The following is a 22496-nucleotide window of genomic DNA, read 5'->3' on the forward strand; positions in this document are numbered from 1 at the left end:
ACATTGGCATAAACATCATGTCTGAGAAATGTTCACATCTTCTTAACCACATACCCCACACTTAAACTATAAACACTGAAAATATATAGTCTTAGGCCATATACATTTTAAGTAAAAGATTTTCTGTAATAATATGTGTGAAACCAGCGAATTTCCAGTGATTAAGACCAGACTTGCAGCTTTACTTAACACCTTGTTCACACAAAACCACCAACTGTTTGCCAATATGCAGCTCTCTGGACAAATCCTGTCTCTCATAAGGAGAGATGTCTTTACAAATACAGTCTCTGTGTGGGAAGCATTTCAAGTAAGATGAGTTGGTAATGTCACCCACCAAGGGCAGTGTTTCTCTCCTCCAGAAACTCCACTTTGATTATTTGATTGACAGGTGGTGCATCCTCCAGTTTATCTATGAGCGCCGTAACCAGGTCCTCGTGGTTGCCAGGGAAGATGCCCAGATGGTCGCCGGGATGGTAGCTCAGGCTGTCATGGTTGTTTGTGTTGAGCCGAACAAATATGGTGGAGCGACTGCATAAAGGGCAGAGATGTGGGGATTAAATATTACTTTCCTTATTGGCACCATTACACAAAAGAATGTACAGCGTGAAAGTGCCAGTTACTATGGTTTTCTTGGCATGCATGTAAACAAATGTCTGGCCTTGATTGATTTGAGCAGGATTTTTAAAACGCATACTCAAGGTTTGAGGTCATTTTATACCAACAGGCACATTTGTTTAGCAGTGAGTCAGCTCTATTCATTCACATATGAATAGTCAAGGCTCAAACCTCAATAACGCATTAAAAAGGGCCCATGTTCTGCCATTTTCTGATCCATGTTATGATGTGGTTTCCTCAGGAAAATCATACCTGGATTTGTATTGCATTCTGACATGTTTATGCAGGGATTGTGCATCATTTACGCTGAGTTCTTAACACAACACTCTGTTCCACCTTGTGATGTCATGTTTTCATACACAGTCACTAGAATCATGTCACATGTGGAATTGATAATCAACTAAACACAAATGTGGCTGTTAAAAACTACCACTTCATGACATCGCAAAGTGGAATAGACAGCTTCGAGATTTAGATTAAATGAGGACTACTCAAACATGTGTGAATGAAACTACAAGTATGTTTTTGATGAGGTAACATTAGCTCACTGTGTAAACGGAAATTTAGATGTAAGATTCAACCCCTCTGAATTATATAAATATATTTAGAATTCTGAGTGAGGTGTATAGGATCAGAGTAGTCTCATCTATATTTGGGATGTAGTGATAACAGTATAGGAATAGTTACTGTTACTGTTACTTGTTTTTTGACATGCAGACTGGGACAAGACAGATTTGTTAAATGTCTACAGAGAACCAGAGTAATGCGGGCTTGTAAATGAAGAAAGTCTGTTTCACTTACTTTGATTTTTGGCTTTGTAAGTTCTGAGACTCCAGCATCTTTGCTCCATAAACCTTTTTCTTATGAATGTTGTACAGTGCTGTAGACAGAAAAATCACCTTTAAAACACCGTTCTCAATTATACATGTTTTGCTATTCAGATTTTCACATTGTGTGTCTAAAAGTGAATACAAATACATAATTTCATGCCCTGACCTTCTGTAAGTGCTGGGGCCTCTGCAGTGTACGTCAAGCGGAATTTGCCATTCTTCCAACTGCGGTCATTGCTGATCAGAGAATCATTTGCCTTTTCAATGTTTACGTCATCACCAACACAGAACACGTCACATGCAGCCTGCAAACAAAATTAAATTGCAATGATTAAAAAGCTGCAAAAGCAAAAAGTATTAATTACACACACCTTGAAGACTTTTTTGGCCCAAGTTCTGAATGATTCTTCCTGACCACAGAGTTCATCTCCCTCTCCCATTCGCAGAATACGTTCCCCTCCAAGCTCCTCAAACAGTGTGTCCACTGCATGGGCAAATGCACAGAAGTGTGGGTATGCTCTGGAGCCAAGGCCAAACACCGAAAACCTAGAGCGAAGCAAAGAGTGAAACATCTGATGCAAACAGAATACATTTTACTAAACAATAAAATGTAGTGTACCTGACATTAGCCAGTGGCCCTGTGCTCTCAAAGTTAATCCTGGTTTCTGGTTCATCACTAGAGGACTTGCGTGTGTCAGAGTAGGAGGACACACTGTTGAAGCGCACCTTGTAACTCCTGGTTCCAAAAAAGGAAAATTTTCAGTAGTATATTTGATGTGCAATACAAATAAACCCAATGAAGGCATGTCATTTTGTTAAAAAAAAAAAAAAAAAAAAAAAAAGAAGCATCAACAAGAGAATGAAATTAACTACAAGATTCACATGTATTTCGGATGTCTGCAAAGGTCTTACAGTTGTGAAATCAGTTTATGCTTTGAGAAAATAAAACTACATACAAATTGCAGCTTTTGTATTTTACTAATTGCAGTCTTTCACATGGACTCACTTTCTGTCTTCAGTGTTGGATGTCGGATGACGCATCTCCATTAAGGCAGCTCCAAATTTCTGCAGAGAACACAGAAAAGGCCAATAGTAATTAGGGAGCTGGGCTGTGCATAATTAAGCACTGTTGGTTTATGGGACATTTGCTCACCTCCCCGTTCTCTGGAGGGTCCCCATTCCCAAAAGTGCTGGTCACTACCAACACCAGTGTCTCATGCTCCAAGTCCACCACATCGTACTCATCCATGGACATAACCTGGAGAGGCAGACAGCAGAGCAGTGCACTGAATATACACTCCAATGACACGGAGTGAATTAAGGCTGAACACATAGCCGCTAGCAGAGGAGCTTGTAATGACCACTCTGTCCTCACCCCTAACGAGATGATAATATGCTGCCGCCACAGAGAGGGCTTCTACAATGTGGTCCACTCGCTCATGGTGCTGTCTGCCAAGATGACCCCCCCCCACCCTTCCTCACATACACACAGAACCAAAGGCGTGAAAAGAAAAACAGGCTTTAGCCCCACAACACGACAACAAAGATCTGCCCAGGGCGCAAGCAACTGCCCTGCAATCTATTCACACACCCACACGCATGGATTGCCTCTTAAAAGATGTTTACATGGAGGAAAGGAGAAGGGAAAATGAGATGTGACCTGGAGCTAAACAATGTATATGATTGAGAGAAGGATGAGTCTCCCTCCATTTTCTGAGCACATTCACACTTGCAGCATTTGCTATTGGATCGTTGGGGTTTTGGGCAGTCTTAAAACTGTATCATTGCCCTAAGTGAACAGGAATAGAAATCTCAAAAGTAAATCTGCAGTCCGCTCTGCAGAAGGGGGAAGGTCCTGGTGTGTTTTCCATTAGATTCTATGGCAATTTTAATTTTCAGATATGATGCAAGAAAGAGCAAGTGTACCTTCGCGTCAAAAGCATGTTTGAAGATTTCACATAGAGTTTTGGCGTAGTCTTGAGATTTGCCCGTCTCCGTGGCAAACAGTATGGTGGCCTTCACCCTCTTCGCCATGGCCTGACCCATCAGCTTGGCAGAAAACTTCACAGCCCTGTCAAAAATAAACAGAATATACAACTGACCAAATGTTGACTCATGACAGATAACCCTGTCTAATGAGTGGGAGGGTGACAGTTGTGATTACCCAGCTTGTCATATCCTCTGTGTATATTCTGCTAATATTATAATTGCTCAGTGTCTGTGCAAAGCTGATTAATCACCAAGGGGTTGATTTTAAGTTTTAAAGTTCCTATATTATGCAAAATTGACTCTTGTGAGCTTTAAGCCATGTTAAAACAAGTCTTGTAGGTTCTGATGAGTTATTTTAGTCACACATTTGAGTAACCCCATCATTAGCCTGCCTGCATATCCACAGCTCAAAAAGCTCTGTTCCACCTTGTGATGTCATGTAGTAGTTTAAGTCAACAGCCATCTTTACCTTTAGTTCAGCAAAGACTGGTAATTTCAGGGTTGAAATCATCCAAATTCTATTGAAGGTGTATGAGAGTTTAAAATCACAGTGGAGCACCTGTATTACCACACGATAGCACAAGGTGGAGTGTTTTCAGTTTGAGAGAAGAACTCACCCCAGATATGAAGGGTTTGTGTGTTAAATATGGAAATTAAGAAATGTGACATGTACTTGTGGTAGGCTTTAATATGCATACTCACTTTGCAAGCTTCTTGAACCCGATGGCCCTTTTCCTTGTAGGCGTCCCGTTGACCCCTTTCCACACATGAGTGTTCCATGGATCAGGCTACAGAGGGAATACACAAAGTGATCATCTCAAGATCCCATATCAAAATGTAAAGCACAGAATAAAAAGGATAAAGTGTGGGTATGTATGTATCTGAATATTATATTCACAAAGGCTCAAATCTGGTTAATGTCACAAAAAGGTGAAGAACACTCAATCTTTACCTGGTACTCAAAAGAAGGAGTGAGCCGGTAATTGAGCATCTCTTGGTGAAACACTGGTGTGATGCTTCCTGACATCGGAGGCACAATCCAAACCCAGTCTCCAGGACAACCACCCCGAACACGGTACTCATTCTCCATGTGTTTCATAAAGGACTCTGTCGCCGAGTGGTGGTCCACTATGGTCACTTTGCACGACTATTAAAATATTTTAATAAGGGATTTCATTAGGCATTTTTTGATACGTTTTAAAATAATCCAAAATAATAATAAAGGCCTACCTGGAAGCTGTGGAGGACTGCTATGTTGATCTCCACTAAAGCCTGGTCTTTCCATAGGGAGGAGGTCTTCCTTGTATCCAGATTCATCAGGTTTGCAACTTCCTATAAAAACACATTTGATTAGTGTTAATTGTATACAGTGTCATTGGTGTGTCACTTCTAAGAGCTTGTTCATACCTCTAGAATGTTGTAGCGTGAAGAGTCACAGAAGTCCCTCACTCCAATCTCAGTGCCCATGTACCAGCCACTGAAGGGGCACCCAGGGAACTCCAGCCCCCCCACCTCAAGCAGCATGTTGGCCACTGCAGGCAGGCCGTACCATTTCAGATCCAGATCTTTGAACCACTCAAATCTGCACATAAAACATTTTTACTGATGACTTTTTGTGGTAAATCATTTCCAATTTAAGAGTTCCAAGCCTTTTCAGATTGGTACCAAAAATTAAGATAGTGTTCAGGACAACCCAAACCCAACATTATTTTATTTTATTTTATTATTAGTTTTTCAACTTGTCATTTGATAGTAACTTGCAATATTCAAATGTATATTTTTAAAAATCTCTTGACCCTCTGGTTCTCAAAAAGGGGATACAATGAACTATAGAGCATATATGTAATATTACTGACACCAACTCAGTCACCGTGTAGTAATGGTACCTCACCAATTGGGTCAATATAGCACCCCTTGTTCAGCTCAGATCAGAGTTAAGACACTGTAAACGTCTAAAACAAGAGCCCAGTCTACCTCCCATTACTCAGTAGTGTCTCTGGAGGTTTGATAACATGACTGTTCATTTGTAAAGACTGCCATCACTAACCACAGCTCAGCATTACATGAGATTTGAGAGTGTGAGAAGTGACTGCTGGAACTAAGGACTGCAGAGCTACAAATGCCAATTTTCAACAATCTGGCAAGGAGCAGTGTCCCAAGGGATAGCACACTGCTTTTTGTAGAGTGTCACAACGTAGTGGTCACTATGTGTGAAATCCATCCTTATTTATTATCTTTTATCATGCAAACTGTCACACTGCTGAGGAATATTATGACTTTGTCAAGCATGAGATCTGCACAGCAACCACCAATGTAAAAATGTACAAGGATCGCAATAGGCATGCAAAACAATAGACTATAAAAATAAATTGTAACCAGCATGGCTAAACTGGCATGGCAACAGAAAGGCAAGCTGTGATAACTGGGAATAAGTAGCACATTTGCATGATCTGTGTGTTTTAGTAAAAATAAATGAAGATACCCACTTGGGATGTGTAATGGGCACCTCCAGGACAAGATCTTCTGGGATTTCAAACAGCTCGGGGTCATTTCCGTTAGCTTGAAGCAGCAGGGGCAAAACATCAAATCGTGACTTTGGCGGCTTCCATCCGAGCTGCAAGCAAATCTACGCAGACAAACCCAGGAGTGAACAGAAAGTAATTTAACAATTATAGTTAGTACAACTGGTTACACTTCTTTTTACTAAAACATGGGTTACGTAATTATATTTACCAGAAAAGTTACACAATGCATCTTTTTAGAGTTCATCACCTGCTTGTCTCCACCAGGATGTTTTTTTTTTTGCCTGCAACTTTCCAGAGTACGTCATTAAACTTGTCCATTTTGTGCTATTCCATTACAGGTGTTCTTATTGCTTAATACCATGAAGGCATTCCCAAGATAAACAGATGCCTCTCCACAGATCTGACTCCATGAAGATAAGCAGAAATGAAAGTAGGCCAAGATAAAGCGTTTAATGTTTTACTGTGGAACATTCCAGGCAAAAAAGCGCCATGAGAAGTTACGCAGTACATCTTTAAGATTTTGCAAAGACATCTTACAAAATTTATAGCCATTTTAGAATTTTACTTCCTGGTTAGACGTTGGGCAGTAGATGTGAGATACACAGATTACTGTTGTTACCTAGCAACCATATGTTAAGGGCCAAAACATCGATAGCACAGTCATGATTACACCAATTAAAACATTTTTTTTTAAAAAAAAAAAAAAAAAAAAAAAAAGAGACAGTGAAACAAAAACAAAAAACTACTTTCAGTGTTGATCACAAAGGTGAACTAGGTTACTGCCACTTCCAGTAGTTTGTATCTTTTCCACAAACTGCTGTAAAACATGTGATGAATATTTACCACCCAACCAAGTTATTAGAATATAAAATCCTGTCATCTGCATTTCAAGAAAATTGTAAAACTCTACCTCAGTGAATTCTACGTTTGCAGGATCTCCCAGGATCGATCCATCGGGCTGCTTGTAACCGGCGTATCTAATGAGCTGGGCATTCCACACACGAAAGTCATGTTTACCGTCTGTTCTTTGTGGGAAAATGGTAATTGCAGACCTGCATATAAAAGCAAAACAAAGGCTTATATAGCAATTGAACAAGTAACCAGTCTTTGCTTACCGACTTTACAATTGAGATACATTTGGGGGGGCTCTATATATAGTATGTATTTTTGGACAATTATTTGCGCTGTAGTCCATTAGATAATGAAAAATGGAGTATCCCTTGCACTATAAATGTGTCACTGCTACAGACCTAGAGCTATGAGCCATGCATGGCAGCAAGATTAATTTGGGAGCTCAAATTTAGATAGGATAACAATGCACAAATGTCAAAAAACCCTGCTAACTCTCTACTACAGGTACGCTGTTTAAGTGACTGAAACATGATGCCAAATTTTTAAAACCAAACAAACTTCAAAAACAACCTGTCAGGAGGACAAAATGGTGACTGATACAGCTCCCATAATTGTTCAGCCCCACTTCTGAGTCAATAAAGATGACGGATACAAGTCCACATTCCAAACAAACTTCCAGGAATTGGACCATCTAGGCATTACCTTTGGCCTCGTCTGTATCTGGAGTGTTATTGCTACACAGGGTAAAGTGTTAGTACTGCTAAGCTGCTGTAAGTCGCTGTAGGGAGCACAGCTGGCATGAATCTGGGCCACTAGTGTCACTGTCTACATGTGGCCAGAATGGTGTCGCAGTCAGTTTGTGCTTGCATATAAACCATAAAAGCTACATGATTTTTGAAAGAAATCCAACTCAATCCCTTGCACTTTAGACTTCTACAAACACGATTTTTGTATTAAAATGTCCTCAGTAAAAGAACAAAATATTCTGTCTATTCAAATAACTCAAAAGGCAGCAAATTACCACCTCAATTTGCTTGTAATGTTTGCCTAAAAATTTCAGATGCAGATTGTTTAATACAACTACAAACAAACTAATGCTCCTAGTTTGTGATTTTGCAGTTCTCAAACTGCCAAGCCAGTATTCATTATCACCACATCTTCATGCAGTAGTGAAGGCATTTTTTTTCTTTTCTGATAGAGTAGACATTCTAGGCCTGTTATAAAGTCAGATTAAACCAATTAAAAAACAGATTTCTCATTATAATTACTCCCAAAGTCATTCAAGATTTTGTCAGCACACATTTGTTCACTCAAATCTGCGGTGGGGTGGATGTAATGTATTCTGCCATCAACGTTCGTCCCATCGTCCTTCAGAAGGCCAGATCTAAATGAAGTAACGCGTCACAACCCATCCATCAGCTGACAAGTAAATAAGAGGTGTCACACGCGATTATGACTTGGCAGAAAAGTGCTAAGGTCCAAAGATGATGGGCCCCTCTCCCAAAAGACAGACAGCAGATAGTGTTGAAAGTGTGTTAAAGAGGCACAAGCTCACACAGCCTGACAGATGGGACAGTGGGTCACGTCAGGGTAGACAAGCATGCACTGGGCCATGGGAATGGACAGAGACAGATGGGGTGCAGTGGAGGAATAACAAGTCAAAAAAAAAAAAGTTAAGATTTTTACCTCAGGTTGCCTTTGTTGGTGGCGTACTTAATGTGGTTGCAAATGTAGTTGTACATTCCGTGAGCCGTGGTGCAGTCTCGTGCATCAAAAACCTGAAATGGACAAAGAAATTTGCATAATTTAAAAAGAATCAAGTAATCATAAACCCTTAGTGTGTCACACTCAAGAGACTGTATAAAGTAGTAGACTATCAGGTTAGCCATGACCATTTTAAACTTATGAAACAAGATTCTGTAGCAGGTCAGCTAGGCCTGTCATGATCAAATTTGGAAGTGCGACATATTATTAAAGAAAAAGACAATACATTATCATGTTTAATACCCTTAAGGCTGCCACACTAAATGCTTTGACAGTCTTAAACACTTTTTAAACAAAAAGGGCACACCACAAACAAGGAGAATCTTATGATATTTTAAATCTCAGATCACAAAGACCACAGAGGGATATGGCTGTGGACCACAGGCTACAAAGTTGTGAGCACACCTCATGTCAATTGTTTCCTGTCTAGAGTAAAAACACTCACTTTGTGGACTGTTAAGCGTCCAAAAAGATCAGAACATTGCATTTTGAGTTTAGATGCAAGTCAAAAAAACTTATTTCTGAAATGTGGTGCAATAATTTAGATGCATGATTTAATGCACAGAAGGATAAAGTACACAGGAGTAGTCCCTCGATTGCTAATGCATGGCTTCACCCTGATCCGCTGAGGAGCTACCCTCGCCTTTACTTTTAAGAATGATTTAAACTGGATTAATAGCACTGATTTGTGGACTAGGTGTCACTGAGGACAAATTTAATGAATAACATGCTGCAGTTTACCAGAGGAGAGTACAAAAGTTGCCTCATTTTTGCAGCTTCCGTGTTTGTATCTCGTGCCCCTGTGTCCGTAATTCAGTCTGCCCCCATTTTATTGGCTTTATCGTAGCGTTGATGTTTGGTGGCTACTAGGAGACATATCGGCTGATAATATCTGTTGGGTCCAAGTGCCCATATTGGCTATCTGTTCAAATCTATCGGATATGGACCGATAGTCCTGGTGGGCATGTTATACCACCACCATGTGGCGCTGTGTCACTATTTAGACTAATTTGACACCATACTGCAACTGGTGTTCTGGTTCTCTGTGGGATCATGTTAAGATGTAATTTGTGCACACCTGTGTTTACATTTTTGCACTACCCTCAGGCTGCATTAGGCATATGCAAGCAAAGATCTGACGTACCATTTCATTTGCAGATTTGACAAGAACAATGCCGACTCCAATCAAACTTGTGTCTGGCATGACTGCGATAAAGTCGAGCCACACCTTCCCGAACTCTGGGATCGGCCAGTTGCAGCCTAAAATCTGTCAAATTCTCCTGTAGTGTGTGGTAGCCCTTAAGAAAGTGAAATAATACCATATTTTCCGCACTATAGGGTGCTGTGGATTATAAGGCGCACCGTCATTGAATGGTCTATTTTCAAACTTTTTTCACATATAAACCGCACCGGACTATAAAAAGGTGCATTAAATGACACAACAGTTAGATGGGTCAGTCAGACTTTGTTTGGCATGTTCACGGTGACTCTCAGCTTTGTTCAATTGTGGTGCGTAGGGAGGGTGCTGTCTGGGAACGCTGGATTGTTGGCGTGTTCGCAGTGCCTCAGTTGTGGGTAGAAGTGGCACATTGCACTCGCTTTATCGGTTTGTTCCTTCGTTCCATTCCTTGTCCGCTTGGAGTGATGTGTGGCTGCGGGTGTTTTTTTGCTGCGTGGTCACCGTCTGCTCTGTGCGTGTTTGCGTGCGCTGCGGGTGGTGCGGCTTTGTAGTTTACTGAAGTCGTGCTGGGACACACGAGTGGATTCATGTATAGGGTGCTCTGGATTTTGGGGTGCGCATTTGTTTTTTGGCTTATGAGTGTGCCCTATAGTACAGAAAATATGGTAACCCAAAAACTATACATGTACAGTATTGTTAAATGAACATGAGCTGCAATGACTACATTAAAACACTTTATGATAATTATTTATTCAACACTCTACAGCTCAAATCTTATTGTAGTACAGAACAATTAATACAAAGTTCCTCACTCATACTAAGGAAAACTACACATCATACATCACTACATTGCTTTGCTTTATGGAGTTTTTTTTGCCTTGAATGTTAAACAGATTTGATACTGTACAGTACAAGTGACTGCATGGTTTGTTTTTTCAATGCCTTTTTAGCAATAAAAGTGCACACATACAAGATAGACCATTTCAGGCAAAATTATATGATCAAACATCCACCAGAAAAAGGCAGTTCCCATTTAAAAAAACAAAAATCTAGTAGTGCTCATCAGTAAAACACAATTAAACTTACAAGTTGAGATGTTGCTATAGTTACCTGCAGTTTGGACCACTGGATCCTCCCCACACAGCGTGCAGCATTCCTCCAGGCGGTCTTGGCTCCGTAGATGAGCTCAGTGTCTTTGAGCTGATACGTTCCCGATGATTCAATTTCCTTAGTCACTTCTTCCAGTCTGTCCATGTGGGCCTTGGAGCCAAACCTAATAGAGTTGTAAGGAATAATGACTATTAGGCAAGAATTTATCATGAGACAGGCCTATTTGTGTGTGTACTGACATGCTAACACATTTTGCAGCAAGATGTATTGAAGAAAATGTTGAATGTTGAAATTATGTTACTGAAATAACCCTCAATTTGCAGAATGAAAAACTTAAACAGCAATTTTTTCCCCATAAATACAAAAACAAACCACACAACCTTTTACAGCTCAAAAATGCATTGTCGGAGCTTTTTCTCTTTGTACTAGTGAGGTACTTTTCTGTATCCATCCATCTTTTACATTTAAATAAGTTGATATGCCTGCATAGACACCATGTATTTAATCTTCTAAACCCAACCATCTCCTTGCCTTTTGATGGAGGTGTAGTACTGGTCAATGAAGTCTCTGGCCAATGACAGCAGCTCATCTTTGGTCCTGACCTCTTCCGCTTTATGAACTAAGTGGTTGGGTATCATCACAGAACCGGTGCAGATGCTCTCACTGCACACCGACTTCTAAAAATAAAAGGGTCAAAGATTAGAGAATTTAAATGGATCTGAATGAGTTTTCCACAGGACAAACTTAAACAAGACATAGCTGCAAATAATTCAGAGGGCACGTATGGAAATTACTTTTAAAATTATGAACTGGACCAAAATATTTCAAACTGTAAAAGGCAAGGAAAGTTTATTAAAGTTGCGCAATTCCCACAGTAATTCAGAGTGCTTTACAGAATAAAAAAACTTTCAGCACAGCTTAAACATTTTGAGCATGGATTTCAAACATTGTCAAAGTACATGCCTGTCTCCCATGTTCAGAGAGTACTGTTTCAGGTTTTAGCTGCATAAAACTAACACCCCACGTTTAGTCCTGATTTTAATATTATATTGTCTTTTTTATATAAACATGTTGGTGAAAGTGCTCAACATAAAATCACCGTCCAATCAATATGCATAGACAAGGCCTCAAGTAAGGGGTGATCAATATTAGGGATGCACAGATATTTCAGTTCTGTTACCAATACTTTGACCTTAATAATCTGCTGACATCAGTAGAGACGGAAAGTGGAACTTATGTCCTTAAAAAACACTTAAATTACACAAGCGACCTATTGCATGAAAAAATTACAGTAAGCATTACTCATACAATTCCTTTTAGCCCAATTACCCAACAATAATTTATACATGTGTAATTTTTTTTTAAGTTGTGCATAAAAATAAGTGAGCATTCTGCTTAATCGATCATTAAACTGTTCAAAATTCCCCATTTTAAATCTGTCACCAAACCACTACAGCCAGTGGCAAAACGACAAAAACCTTTCAAACAAACGTGGTATCAAAAGTGTGGCACTTTGAGAATACATCAATATTAAGTGTCAATGGCCCGTTACCCAGTTGACAAAATAGTTAAACACTTATGAATATTAAAATGACAAGTTTAAGCAGGGCAAATAATTCTTTGTCCTCTCAAGGGGGTTATTTTGAAAATATGCAATTATGTTTAAAAAAAAATACACAACTTTTTAATCACTTTTTATTGAAGTGAAATGTAACCCTAATTATAGAATCACCCTTATCCTTTTAAATCACTACCTAACAGCTGTGTATGAATAAAAGTTAACAATGACATTCTAGCCCAAAATCAGTCAGTAAGTAGTCTTATTAAATCCATTTAAAAAGGCCCAACAATAGTATCTGAATGACACATCCAGCTATGAGATGTACATGAGATCCAGCTAGTTTCAGTATCTGCAGATATAAGATGATGGAATGACTATATCCCTAGTAAATATTGATACATTCTGATAATGCATCAAGAATGCACTAAAATGTGTCTGTAAATGTCTGGAGGAGGTTCAAGTCTAGCACAAAATATGAATGGACCATAAAAAAAACAACCGAAGGTAGTGTAATCTCCCAAACAAGACTATAAAGGGAGTTTTCTGCAGACGTTTAGACAATGTTTAATAGTTTATAATAGGCATTCCACTTGACATTGTAATTTTGCAATATTATCCGTTTTGATACATAGCTCCCACCTCTTGCCTCAAGCCAAGTACTCCTCCCATCCCTTTTCTACTGTGGATATTAGTTCCCTTTCTCATGGAGTGAATGAGCAAGTCCATGAGTCATCTATTGGAATTACCTCTATAAATTGCAGACAGGAAGCCATAGAGCATGCTGTGTGGTCATATTCATATTATAACTCAAGTCAGCTGTCACTTCTGATCTGAACAAACACCTTATAAGGTCCTGTATTACAGAAAATTTAATCTTGTGAGCTTTAAGCCATGTCGTTACCTCCCCAAAACATACGTGGATTTGTGTTTTGTTTCATTCACATTCCAAGCAATTCTACATCCCCAAATCTTAAAATACTGCTACACCTTCTGATGTCATGAAAAGGTGGATTAAGTTAACAGCTATCTTTTTTCAGAGACTGCAGGGCTGAAATTATCCAAATGATTTTAGTGATGGTGTATGGAGTCAACAGTGGAGCACTTCCTGTATTACCACATGAAAGGTGGAACAGAGTTTTCCATTTGAGAGAAGAACTCAGCCTAAATATGCAGGGTTTGTGCATTAAACGTGTGAATGAAACAAAACTCTAGGTATGTTTGTGATAAGGAAACATTAGAACACATCAGAAAATGGCGTAATATGCGGTGCAACTACCAAGAGACCACAAACATTGACAACAACAGCACAGAAAAACTGGAAATCTACCAATGACCCCCATTGAGGATAAAAGCAGCTTCTTACATGGAACCACCCACAGCCACTGTTTAAAACGCTGCACTGGAGCCAAAATAGACTACTTCATGACCCTCCAACAATTTAAGAAAAAAAAAAAAATCCCAGTTTCAAACAAAAGCTTTTGTTCCTGCTAGTCAAAACAAATGAAAACTGCAAGAAATTGAGCTGTGTAGAGCAAATATGGGCGGGCAATGTTGACAAATGAATTTAAATGTCTCTCTATGACCGATGCTGATTGTTTAGAATCCAGAGAAACCAATGGCCGATGAGCTCTGCTGATAATTTTGGGCCGATATGTAGGGCAAATTTTCCCCCAAATAATCTCATTTATAAAAAAACAAGGTCATGGATGAGTTTGCACTAAAATCAAACAGGATACAAGATCAGTGTAATCACTTTTTTTGCACTACCTTCTTTGGACAAAAGTGTTTGAATAAAGCTTTAGGAGTGTTCTTTATGCATATTTCATTAGCCAAACCAAATATCTTCTAGAGATTTAAATACACTAAAAATAACAGCAAATAACAGCCAATCGATAGTCCCTCTAAAATTAATAGGGTGAAATTACATTGTTTGGGAGATTACACTAGACATTTGTCACTTCTTGAAGTACTTGTCAAGTTTTAAATGGACTGGACTAGATTAATATTTTGCATACATCCGAACACAATTGCAATATTTCAATACATCTCCCACCTATAAGAACTAGTTTTAAAGAATATGATGCAAAATACAAATTAAAACTACACAAACATGACAAAAAATATTCCTAGTACAGAACAAATATGGTTGTTGAAAGGGGGAAGTGCATGTTAAAGCATAGAGTGTTGAAAATAAGACAAAGGAATCACTTGTGCTCTAGCTCGTCCGCTCTTATTGCTTGGGGCATTCATAGCAGCCAGCTGTCCTTTTGGTAAATGACGGATCAGCCGTGAATATGCCATCGTCCACAATGTAGAATAAATCTGAAGAGTGCCTCATTACGATGCACACAAGCGCTCGCCTCAAAAGTCACCTAACTGTTGGCCGCCAGTTGTTTGCGAATGGCCACTGCAGTATTTTTGGCCCAAGTCCTTCTATAGTGATGCTCTTTTTGACAACAGGAAGAGTCTAGGTTAAACTTCAAGGTCCTCTATTATGCAAAAGCTCACAAGAGTCAATTTAAGTCGTACTAAAATGTTGTCATATCCTCAAAATCATACCCAAAGTAGTGTTTTGTTTCATTCACACATGTTTGAGTAATTCCTTTATTATTTGTCTGTCTACATCTCTGCAATTTAAAACCCAGTGGAGCTTCCTGTATTACCACAAGACATCAAGGTGGAATAGTAAGTTTTCTCTTTGAATATGCCGGGTCTGTGTTAAACATGTGCGAATGAAACACCATAACAGTTCAGAAAATGGGACAAGATGGGCTTCTTAATGAAAACGGCTTTTAACTATTTTATGATAGTTCTAAGACAGCTGTACAAGTGAGTTTGGAGTCGAAATTCAGTAATTTAGAACTGGCAATGATCAGTTTGGTTGTTTTAAGAGGTCTACAGCCAATCCTCTGAACTGTCAATAAAAGCATGTTTGGAACAGATTTGCAATTAAAATGGGCAGTTTTAAATGGCAATTCAAGTATCATGTTCAATGTAATGTTTCCAAAAAAGGAACTAACCAATACAAAGTAAAAAAATATTGCTTTTCTTTTGCCACATCACTCAGGTGACTCTTCAAATATTAAAAGCATGGTGGTCTTATTAAATAGTTATGATTCACTGCAAAGCAATTACAAATCTAATCATTCAATTGAGGAAGAAAGAGGCTAAATTCTTGAAGATTATCAGTTTGCTGTGTTGAGCTATAAATAGTCACATTATCGATAAAACCTAGTTCTGAAACAACTTCATCCACAAAGCCAAATTATTTTTAGAACTTGATTTATTATCATTTACACAGATAACCGGTTATGGTTTAGCGGCAAGTATTGCAAAGCAGGTGTGTTTTTATTACATTAGAATTGCATCATACAGTCTGCGGTCACCTGCTCAGTGAGTCAGAACTGATAAAAACAAATTAAGGCTACACACACTTGTATTTGTGGCATGTAGAAAGAATGTGGCTTTCTCCTAGTAGTAGAGGAGCATACCTTGGTGATGCCCTGGTGCAGTACATCGTTGTAGACCGTGCCAGTCTCCCAGTTCTTCACCTTCACGAAGCGGGGGCACTTGGAGGGGCTGCCGTTCTGGTGAGACTTTGTGGGCGACATCGTGCCTGGAGCTTGAGCCTGTGCAACACAAAACAAAAAATGTGAATATTTTTTTAGAAAAGCTGGTAGTACACAAGGACTGAGTTTAGAGGTGCACTGTAACTTTTCTGGTGGAGGGTCAGCCACCTGCTTTTCTCCATATAATGTATGGCATGATACTAATCCCTCATCATGGAGACAAGCTTGTGACACCATCAGGTCAAATTATAAAAAAACAGATCTGTGGAGTAAGTACAGTTAAGAATTCATGTTTTTGAGCAATAAAAACACCTGTAAGTGAACAAATGCAACAGACTAGTAAAATTATACTGGCATTCATCTTGGCAAAGCAACGTTTTCATGAGAGGTGACTGATAGCCAGGCAATTTAATTTCTCTCCAGCGACTAGGTCAGGAATCAGAATACACTAGACTGTAAGAACCCTGGAAGTGTGAGTCTGAGCACCAGCCAGTCAGCGAAGAGCCATACATTCTGTGTTGGCAACGATTCCCGAGGATTTAAAACCAGAACAAAGAGAATGTTTGGTGAATTTTATCAAGGGGAAAGACGTTATTGCCCTTCTTCCAATGAGATTTGAAAAAAAGCTTAATATACCAGTGTGGTGGGGTTCTTCCAAAAGACTCAGGCTTAGCCAGGAAATGCTTTTCGGTGGTTTATTGTGCTCTCCAACAGTGCAAAAGGTGCCAAACGTGAGTGGAAAAATATTTACAGTGGTGGTGTGAAAAAAAAAACAAAAAAAACAAAATAAGTTTTTGGTGGACTTCCCCTTTAAGTCCTTCAGCGTTTTCTCGCTCGCTCTCTCACTTACTCACGCTCTCGGTCGCTCGTTCGCTCTGGCTCACTCCACACAAGTTACCTCCACCGTAACCTGGTCGCGACTGGTGACAGAGCTGGAGAGCGCACCTTTATATCCCCGTTTGCCCCTCCCACATTACATAATTCCCCCCCAATAATAGTGATTACGCCGTTTCTACAATTAAACGGCCTACGTTCCTTCGCTTTATTGTTCTATATACGTAATAGCTTGCGCCCAAAATGAAAGGGTTTTGTATATGTGGTCTGTGAGACCGACAATACCTTTAATTGGCCATGCAAATTAATTGTTGCTCACCTGATCCCCTGAACCCGCGCAACGACAGGATTTAAGGTCCCAGCGCGGATGTGTCCGGGTTTGCCAGAACACCCCACGGTAGGAGGGCGAAGGCGGCGGCGCGGGGTAAGTAAATGTATTGTTAAGCGTGCTTTACATGAATTGAATAAGCGCTTCTAAGTGTGCACCCTTAGTCGCGGCACGACACGCAGGAGGTGTTGGGAAATTTTTATTTAGGTTAAAATGGTACGGCAAGCGGTGCGCAAAGCATACGGAAACGGGCGCGCGGGTCTTCACGTGCTCTCCCCAGGGATGGCGTTCTTAGGGACGAGCCTGCTCCGTCACAACCAGTTAGCCCTGTTAGCAGCACATTATATATGTCACAACCAAAGAGCAGAGATTGGTTAAATAAAAAATAAAGTACCCACCTACTGTGAAGCGAACAAATCCTAATGCTGCAAGGTCAGATGGTGGCCACAAAGTTAAATCGGCTGGTGAATCAGGCTAGGTTACGGACCCTCTACCAGAAATGTTACATAGTGCACCTTTACTGCAAGTTTAGATCATTCCAGTGATTTTTTATTTTTTCCTTCAAAAGTGAACATACACACACTACTAACTAATTGCTCTGTTCAAAACCCATGTGCACCCATCTGACTGTTTGAGCTGTATTCCTCACTTGGATAAAGGCAATCAGAATTTAGCAGCAGGCTGAAGGAAAGCCAACACCAGGCAGCCCTGCTCTCCAGCCTCGCGTCTATTGACTCATGAATTCCTGCAATTTCACCCACAGCCGACTGCAAGCATCTGAAAAGCAGAGCAGCTGGTGATTGCCACGATCAGAGTAATCAATCGTACACCTTCAGAGGCCTCGCAGTCATCTCCCTCGGCATTGTTCATCTACAGTGGAGCTGCTTCAGAGCAACAATGAAACAATGGCAGCTTAAATACCCCAGTCACACTGCTCCTGTTGTGGCCTCTCAAACTGCAAAGGACTGTGGTTGGAGACAGTTTGATTTTGTAGATTAAAAAAGGAGCTTCATTCTTAGATCCATGCTCCAGCAGCAGCGCCCCCCCTGCTGTAGGGATCAGGAGCCAAGAACTACTGGGCTCTGCAGATCATAAAATGCAGGAAATTAAAACTTAAATTTGATTGACTTTTATATTTTAATGTATTAGCTACTGTCAATGTAAAATGACTTGTGCGTCACATTTACATAGTACTTTTTTTTCCTTTAAAGATTCAAGAGTACATTAGCTTGTGCAGACAGTGAGGGAGGAGAGTCTTGCTCAAGGACACAGCAGCAGCATCTGGGGGAGCTGGAATCACGCTGCTAACCTGTGGGCCAGTGGATCTGATGGGATTCGAACCACAAACCTTTGTAAATATTACAAACTATACTACTGAAAAGAGCAAAAGTATAAAATCCTAAATATTAAAATTACAAACAAAAAGTCTCAAGCTTCTGTGTGCTACTGCCACTCTTAGATCAGTTATGAAAATTAACTCATTATATTGAAGATTTAAATTAAAAAGGCAAATCCTGTACATCAGCATAATACTGCACCATTAAAATGATTATAATACATTTCATTTTCTCATAAAAATAGCCTTTTAAAACAGCAGGAGAGCAGGTAATAATTAGCACACGTCTGCTTCCTGTCACTCGTCAATCACAAAGCCCAGGCTGAGAAGGTGTGGATGAACAGATGGAGCTGGAAATGAACATAACTGAAGCTAATCTGATCAAGATAATTTCATTGGGGGATGTAATCATCAGAGCCTTCTCTTGTAAACGCAGTTACGTAGTTTAAAAGTTTTCCTTGTCTATCAATTAAAACTTATAATGGGGACTGCAACTGATGAGACACAAACAGGAGGTAAAGGGGAAGTGGGGGAGACTTAATTCATGTGTTAAATGATGTCATTAACTCTTACAGAAGCGATACATTTAATAATTGGTTATAATGAGGGAGAAAGAACTACACTGCTGGCACACAATGTATAAAAAGTAGCTTACTGTGAAAGAATCAGTCTGTTTAAAACATCAAATACAGTCACACAGATTAAGACAGACTATTCATGTGCCTCTTGAAAACATGAAAAATATCTGAAATTTGAATTTGAACTGCAGGTACATGTCAAGTACTTTGTTTACACAAAAATTTTACTTTCTCTTTCTCCAAAATGTGATCAAAGGAACTCTGCTTCAAATGCGCTGCTAAGATTTAAGATCAAGTAAAAATATTCAGGGGATCCAGATAAATTATTCTCATTTTGGGTCAACCAATAATGTCAGCGAGCACCATTGTTAAAATAAACTTCCAAAAGGCTGCCACTTAAATCACAAAGTTTTTATAGTTACACTTAAATACCCCATAAAGTAAATCTTAACTTTTTAATTAGTGGAACTTAAAAATCATTTGTATTAAGTCTATGGTGTCAAGTTAAACAATATTATATTACAACCTGAAATGAATATACAATTGAAGCAAAAAGTAAAATTAAAGTGCTTCTTATGACACTTTCTTATGACACACACATTTCAAAAAGTTTGATTTAATAAAACTGCTCACTTACTGGGAGGATACTAATTTATTAGTTGAAAAGAAAATTAAGGATTTATTATAAATTGTGCTCCTAAAACAGTGTCAAACAGCAAAAAGTCAAATTATTCAACCACCAATATGTTTATACTATAGTCATACTCCAGATTTCAAATTCTACCTGCAAAACCACTACACATTTAGCCTGTTCTCCAAATCCATCACTTTTCTATAGCCCCCCAGTGGGGAGATCTTAAAGTGGCAGCCTGCATATGTAACCACTGAAAAGTCTCCTCCTCCTCTATTCTCAAACACTGTGGCTCTCCCTGCAGGTCTGGGGGCTGGATACTTTCAAGAGGGGCCACGGATCAACAGCTGCGTGCATTCATCTGGCCTCCTGCAACGCTCCGGCTTCTTCCGGACCCATTCATGGAGGAGCCAGTGACGTAGCAAGTGGGTGGATAACATGTGCAGATTATACGCAGACCTGAGAGCAGCGGACCCTCACATGCGAAGAGTTAAGCTGGATTTAAAACTACAGCAGATTTGTGTGTGTCCGGGCCGGAAGAGACTAATACCTTAGGTGATGGGAGCTTTTTCTGTATATGACAAGTCCAGGGTCTGTTTTACAAGCTAAAGTGCGGATTATAGTGCATTAGAAAGTGATAGAGGCATGTGGTGGTATTAAAGGCAACTGCAGACAAACTTCTAGGATTTCTGTGAACTTTCTGTGAATGCATGTAAGCCTGTCACAACAATTTGTTTGTAGACTTAAAATGCTGTATGTTTAATATTTATAGCATTTACTTTTCAGATTTGTAGGCTGTAGTTATTTTGTTGTAAAACAAGATTTGAGCTTTAAGGTTTAATCTATGACCAGTTATAGTTTGTCACTCATCTCCACACATTGGTAAGGTTAATGCATTACTGTGGAATATTCCAGGTAAAGCAACATCCACTGGAAAAGTTAAAGACAAATCATTAATGGCCCAGTGAAATTAGCCTGTGCATTAAAATTTTTAGTTATTTTATTCAAGAAAACAAAGCCAGAGAATTATCATATTGTGGGTTGAATAAATGACATTTATGGCCAGTTCTAGCTTGTCATTTGTTGAAGTCTTTTAATGATACTGTACTTTTAGTTTGCTGGTCTTATCTTGTTATTGAGATGTATCTGTAGCAATACATTCTTCCTTTAAAATGTGTTATGGTGACAGGCCTGTAAGCATGTGCTGGTATTAAACACCCAGAGACAAACTATCATTGCCGTGTAGGTTTAGGTGAGTGCATGCATTAGTTTTACCTTGCTGGGGTCGACGCGACGCTCCAGTGGCATGTTTTCCAGTGCCTCCTGATTCTCTGGCTCCAGCTGTGGGGAAGTTCCATTTCCCACGCCGTTATCCCTGTAAAGAGGCACAGGTCAAGTCAGGTGGTCTGTTCCCATTACGCAAATACGGTTTAAACCTTATGAAAAACACATCCATAAACACAGCTGCGCATTTTTTTCAGCTATTGCCACAAGGAATTACAAACACTGCACAAGATAAAATAATAATAAAAATAAAAAGAGATAAGCTTTTTCTGCCCTTAAAAGTTGGTCTCTAATCTAATAAAGACAAAGTTTAGGCATCCTCAGTAATTCCAATTATGCATTTTCCCCCATAATCAAGCAGTCTTTTATAAACCACCTAAAAAACCTTCATGAACTGCCAAAAATGCCATACATTTGAATGAACAAAGCCCTTAAGTAATTGATTACACTTGTGACCACTACAAATTATTACACAATCACATCACATCAGTGCCTGCTGTGGAGAAAGGGATTCATCTACAGCACAATCAGTAAATTAAAGCATGATGAAATAATGAACAGTTGACTATATAATCAGTGATCACTCATCCCCCCATAGATAACAACCGATAAACTGATACATCTCACTGGGAGCAGTTAACTATGAGATTGAGGGGCTTTGAGAAACAGGGGGAGGGGGACCGCTCTGAACTGCCGCTGTACAAGAGCCGTATGACACATGAACAAATACACAGCAAACTCAATTCCACACCATCTCAAATCTGCAAGCGAAAACACCCACTCGCATCCAGCGCTGTTCACACTCCCTCCCCCGCGCGCACGTGTCCATGCTGATTGTAAATTGTCACAGGCGCCCCTTCTCGCTTTCTCAGTGGGGCTCTGCTTTGGTTCCATTTGCCGGAGCATATTCTACCATAAGGGGCTTTAGACATGCACAAACAATACAAGTTGTGGCTGTGCTTTTTTTAAACCAACATATTATAGCTTCATGTCTGTACAATGTGATTTATTAGCTGATGGTTTAATCTAAGAAAGTGTGTGGTTAACTTTACATGTTAATGCTAAATGTGCATTGTGCAAATTTTCTGGTGAGGAGTCCACCACCTGCTGTCTTCCTGGAGAGATTATTGCTTTGCCTGGAATGTTCCACAGTATGGCATTCTAATCCATCATGAATTTTACCATGGAAAGACACTGAGTGGGGTCACCTCTACACAGATTTGACTTGAAACAGTGCCTTGTGCGATAATATGCTTATTTCCACACATAGGTTAATGCCGTACTGTGGAACATTCCAGGTAAAACAGCAACATCTCAATGGAAGCCAACCATTAGAAAAGTTGTAATTCACCTTTAAGACAAAACATGTGGAATTTGCGTACGCATTTGACCCAATCCTAATGCTGCTGGATCAACGGGATCATTTTGGCCAAGAAAACGTTGCTGATCATCATACGTTCACATCATGTGCATGTGTTAAACTGGTCCAGTGGAGTGTCAAAAACACTCC

The 22496-nt window shown here is 39.6% G+C and overlaps 1 protein-coding gene and 1 long non-coding RNA gene across 3 annotated transcripts in view; one reads left to right on the plus strand and one right to left on the minus strand.

Moving 5' to 3' along the window:
* The window catches only part of nos1 (nitric oxide synthase 1 (neuronal)), a 32150-nt gene that overhangs the window by 5492 nt on the left and 4162 nt on the right, over positions 1–22496 (minus strand). The window contains exons 3-21 of one of the 2 annotated variants that reach the window (XM_020919064.2): positions 20978–21077; positions 15918–16055; positions 11397–11542; positions 10866–11028; positions 8498–8589; positions 6870–7011; positions 5921–6060; positions 4842–5016; positions 4665–4766; positions 4387–4581; positions 4137–4222; positions 3372–3516; positions 2599–2703; positions 2452–2510; positions 2065–2181; positions 1817–1991; positions 1612–1750; positions 1417–1495; positions 335–528 (exon numbers count right to left, since the gene is read on the minus strand). In XM_020919064.2, coding sequence (XP_020774723.1) covers positions 335–528; positions 1417–1495; positions 1612–1750; positions 1817–1991; positions 2065–2181; positions 2452–2510; positions 2599–2703; positions 3372–3516; positions 4137–4222; positions 4387–4581; positions 4665–4766; positions 4842–5016; positions 5921–6060; positions 6870–7011; positions 8498–8589; positions 10866–11028; positions 11397–11542; positions 15918–16055; positions 20978–21077 — 2492 coding nt within the window. Of the gene's footprint in view, positions 1–334; positions 529–1416; positions 1496–1611; positions 1751–1816; positions 1992–2064; positions 2182–2451; positions 2511–2598; positions 2704–3371; positions 3517–4136; positions 4223–4386; positions 4582–4664; positions 4767–4841; positions 5017–5920; positions 6061–6869; positions 7012–8497; positions 8590–10865; positions 11029–11396; positions 11543–15917; positions 16056–16845; positions 17012–20977; positions 21078–22496 lie in introns of those variants that run through there. The other variant, XM_055161350.1, reaches the window with a different exon arrangement.
* LOC129411226 (uncharacterized) lies at positions 17218–20703 on the plus strand. Its single transcript, XR_008633197.1, has 3 exons — positions 17218–17253; positions 18369–18509; positions 20007–20703. It is a non-coding gene; the product is annotated as an uncharacterized LOC129411226 (long non-coding RNA).

The sequence above is a fragment of the Boleophthalmus pectinirostris genome, unplaced genomic scaffold (assembly GCF_026225935.1).
Source record: "Boleophthalmus pectinirostris isolate CB_2022bp ecotype Guang Dong unplaced genomic scaffold, ASM2622593v1 HiC_scaffold_4, whole genome shotgun sequence".
Lineage (NCBI taxonomy): Eukaryota > Metazoa > Chordata > Actinopteri > Gobiiformes > Gobiidae > Boleophthalmus > Boleophthalmus pectinirostris.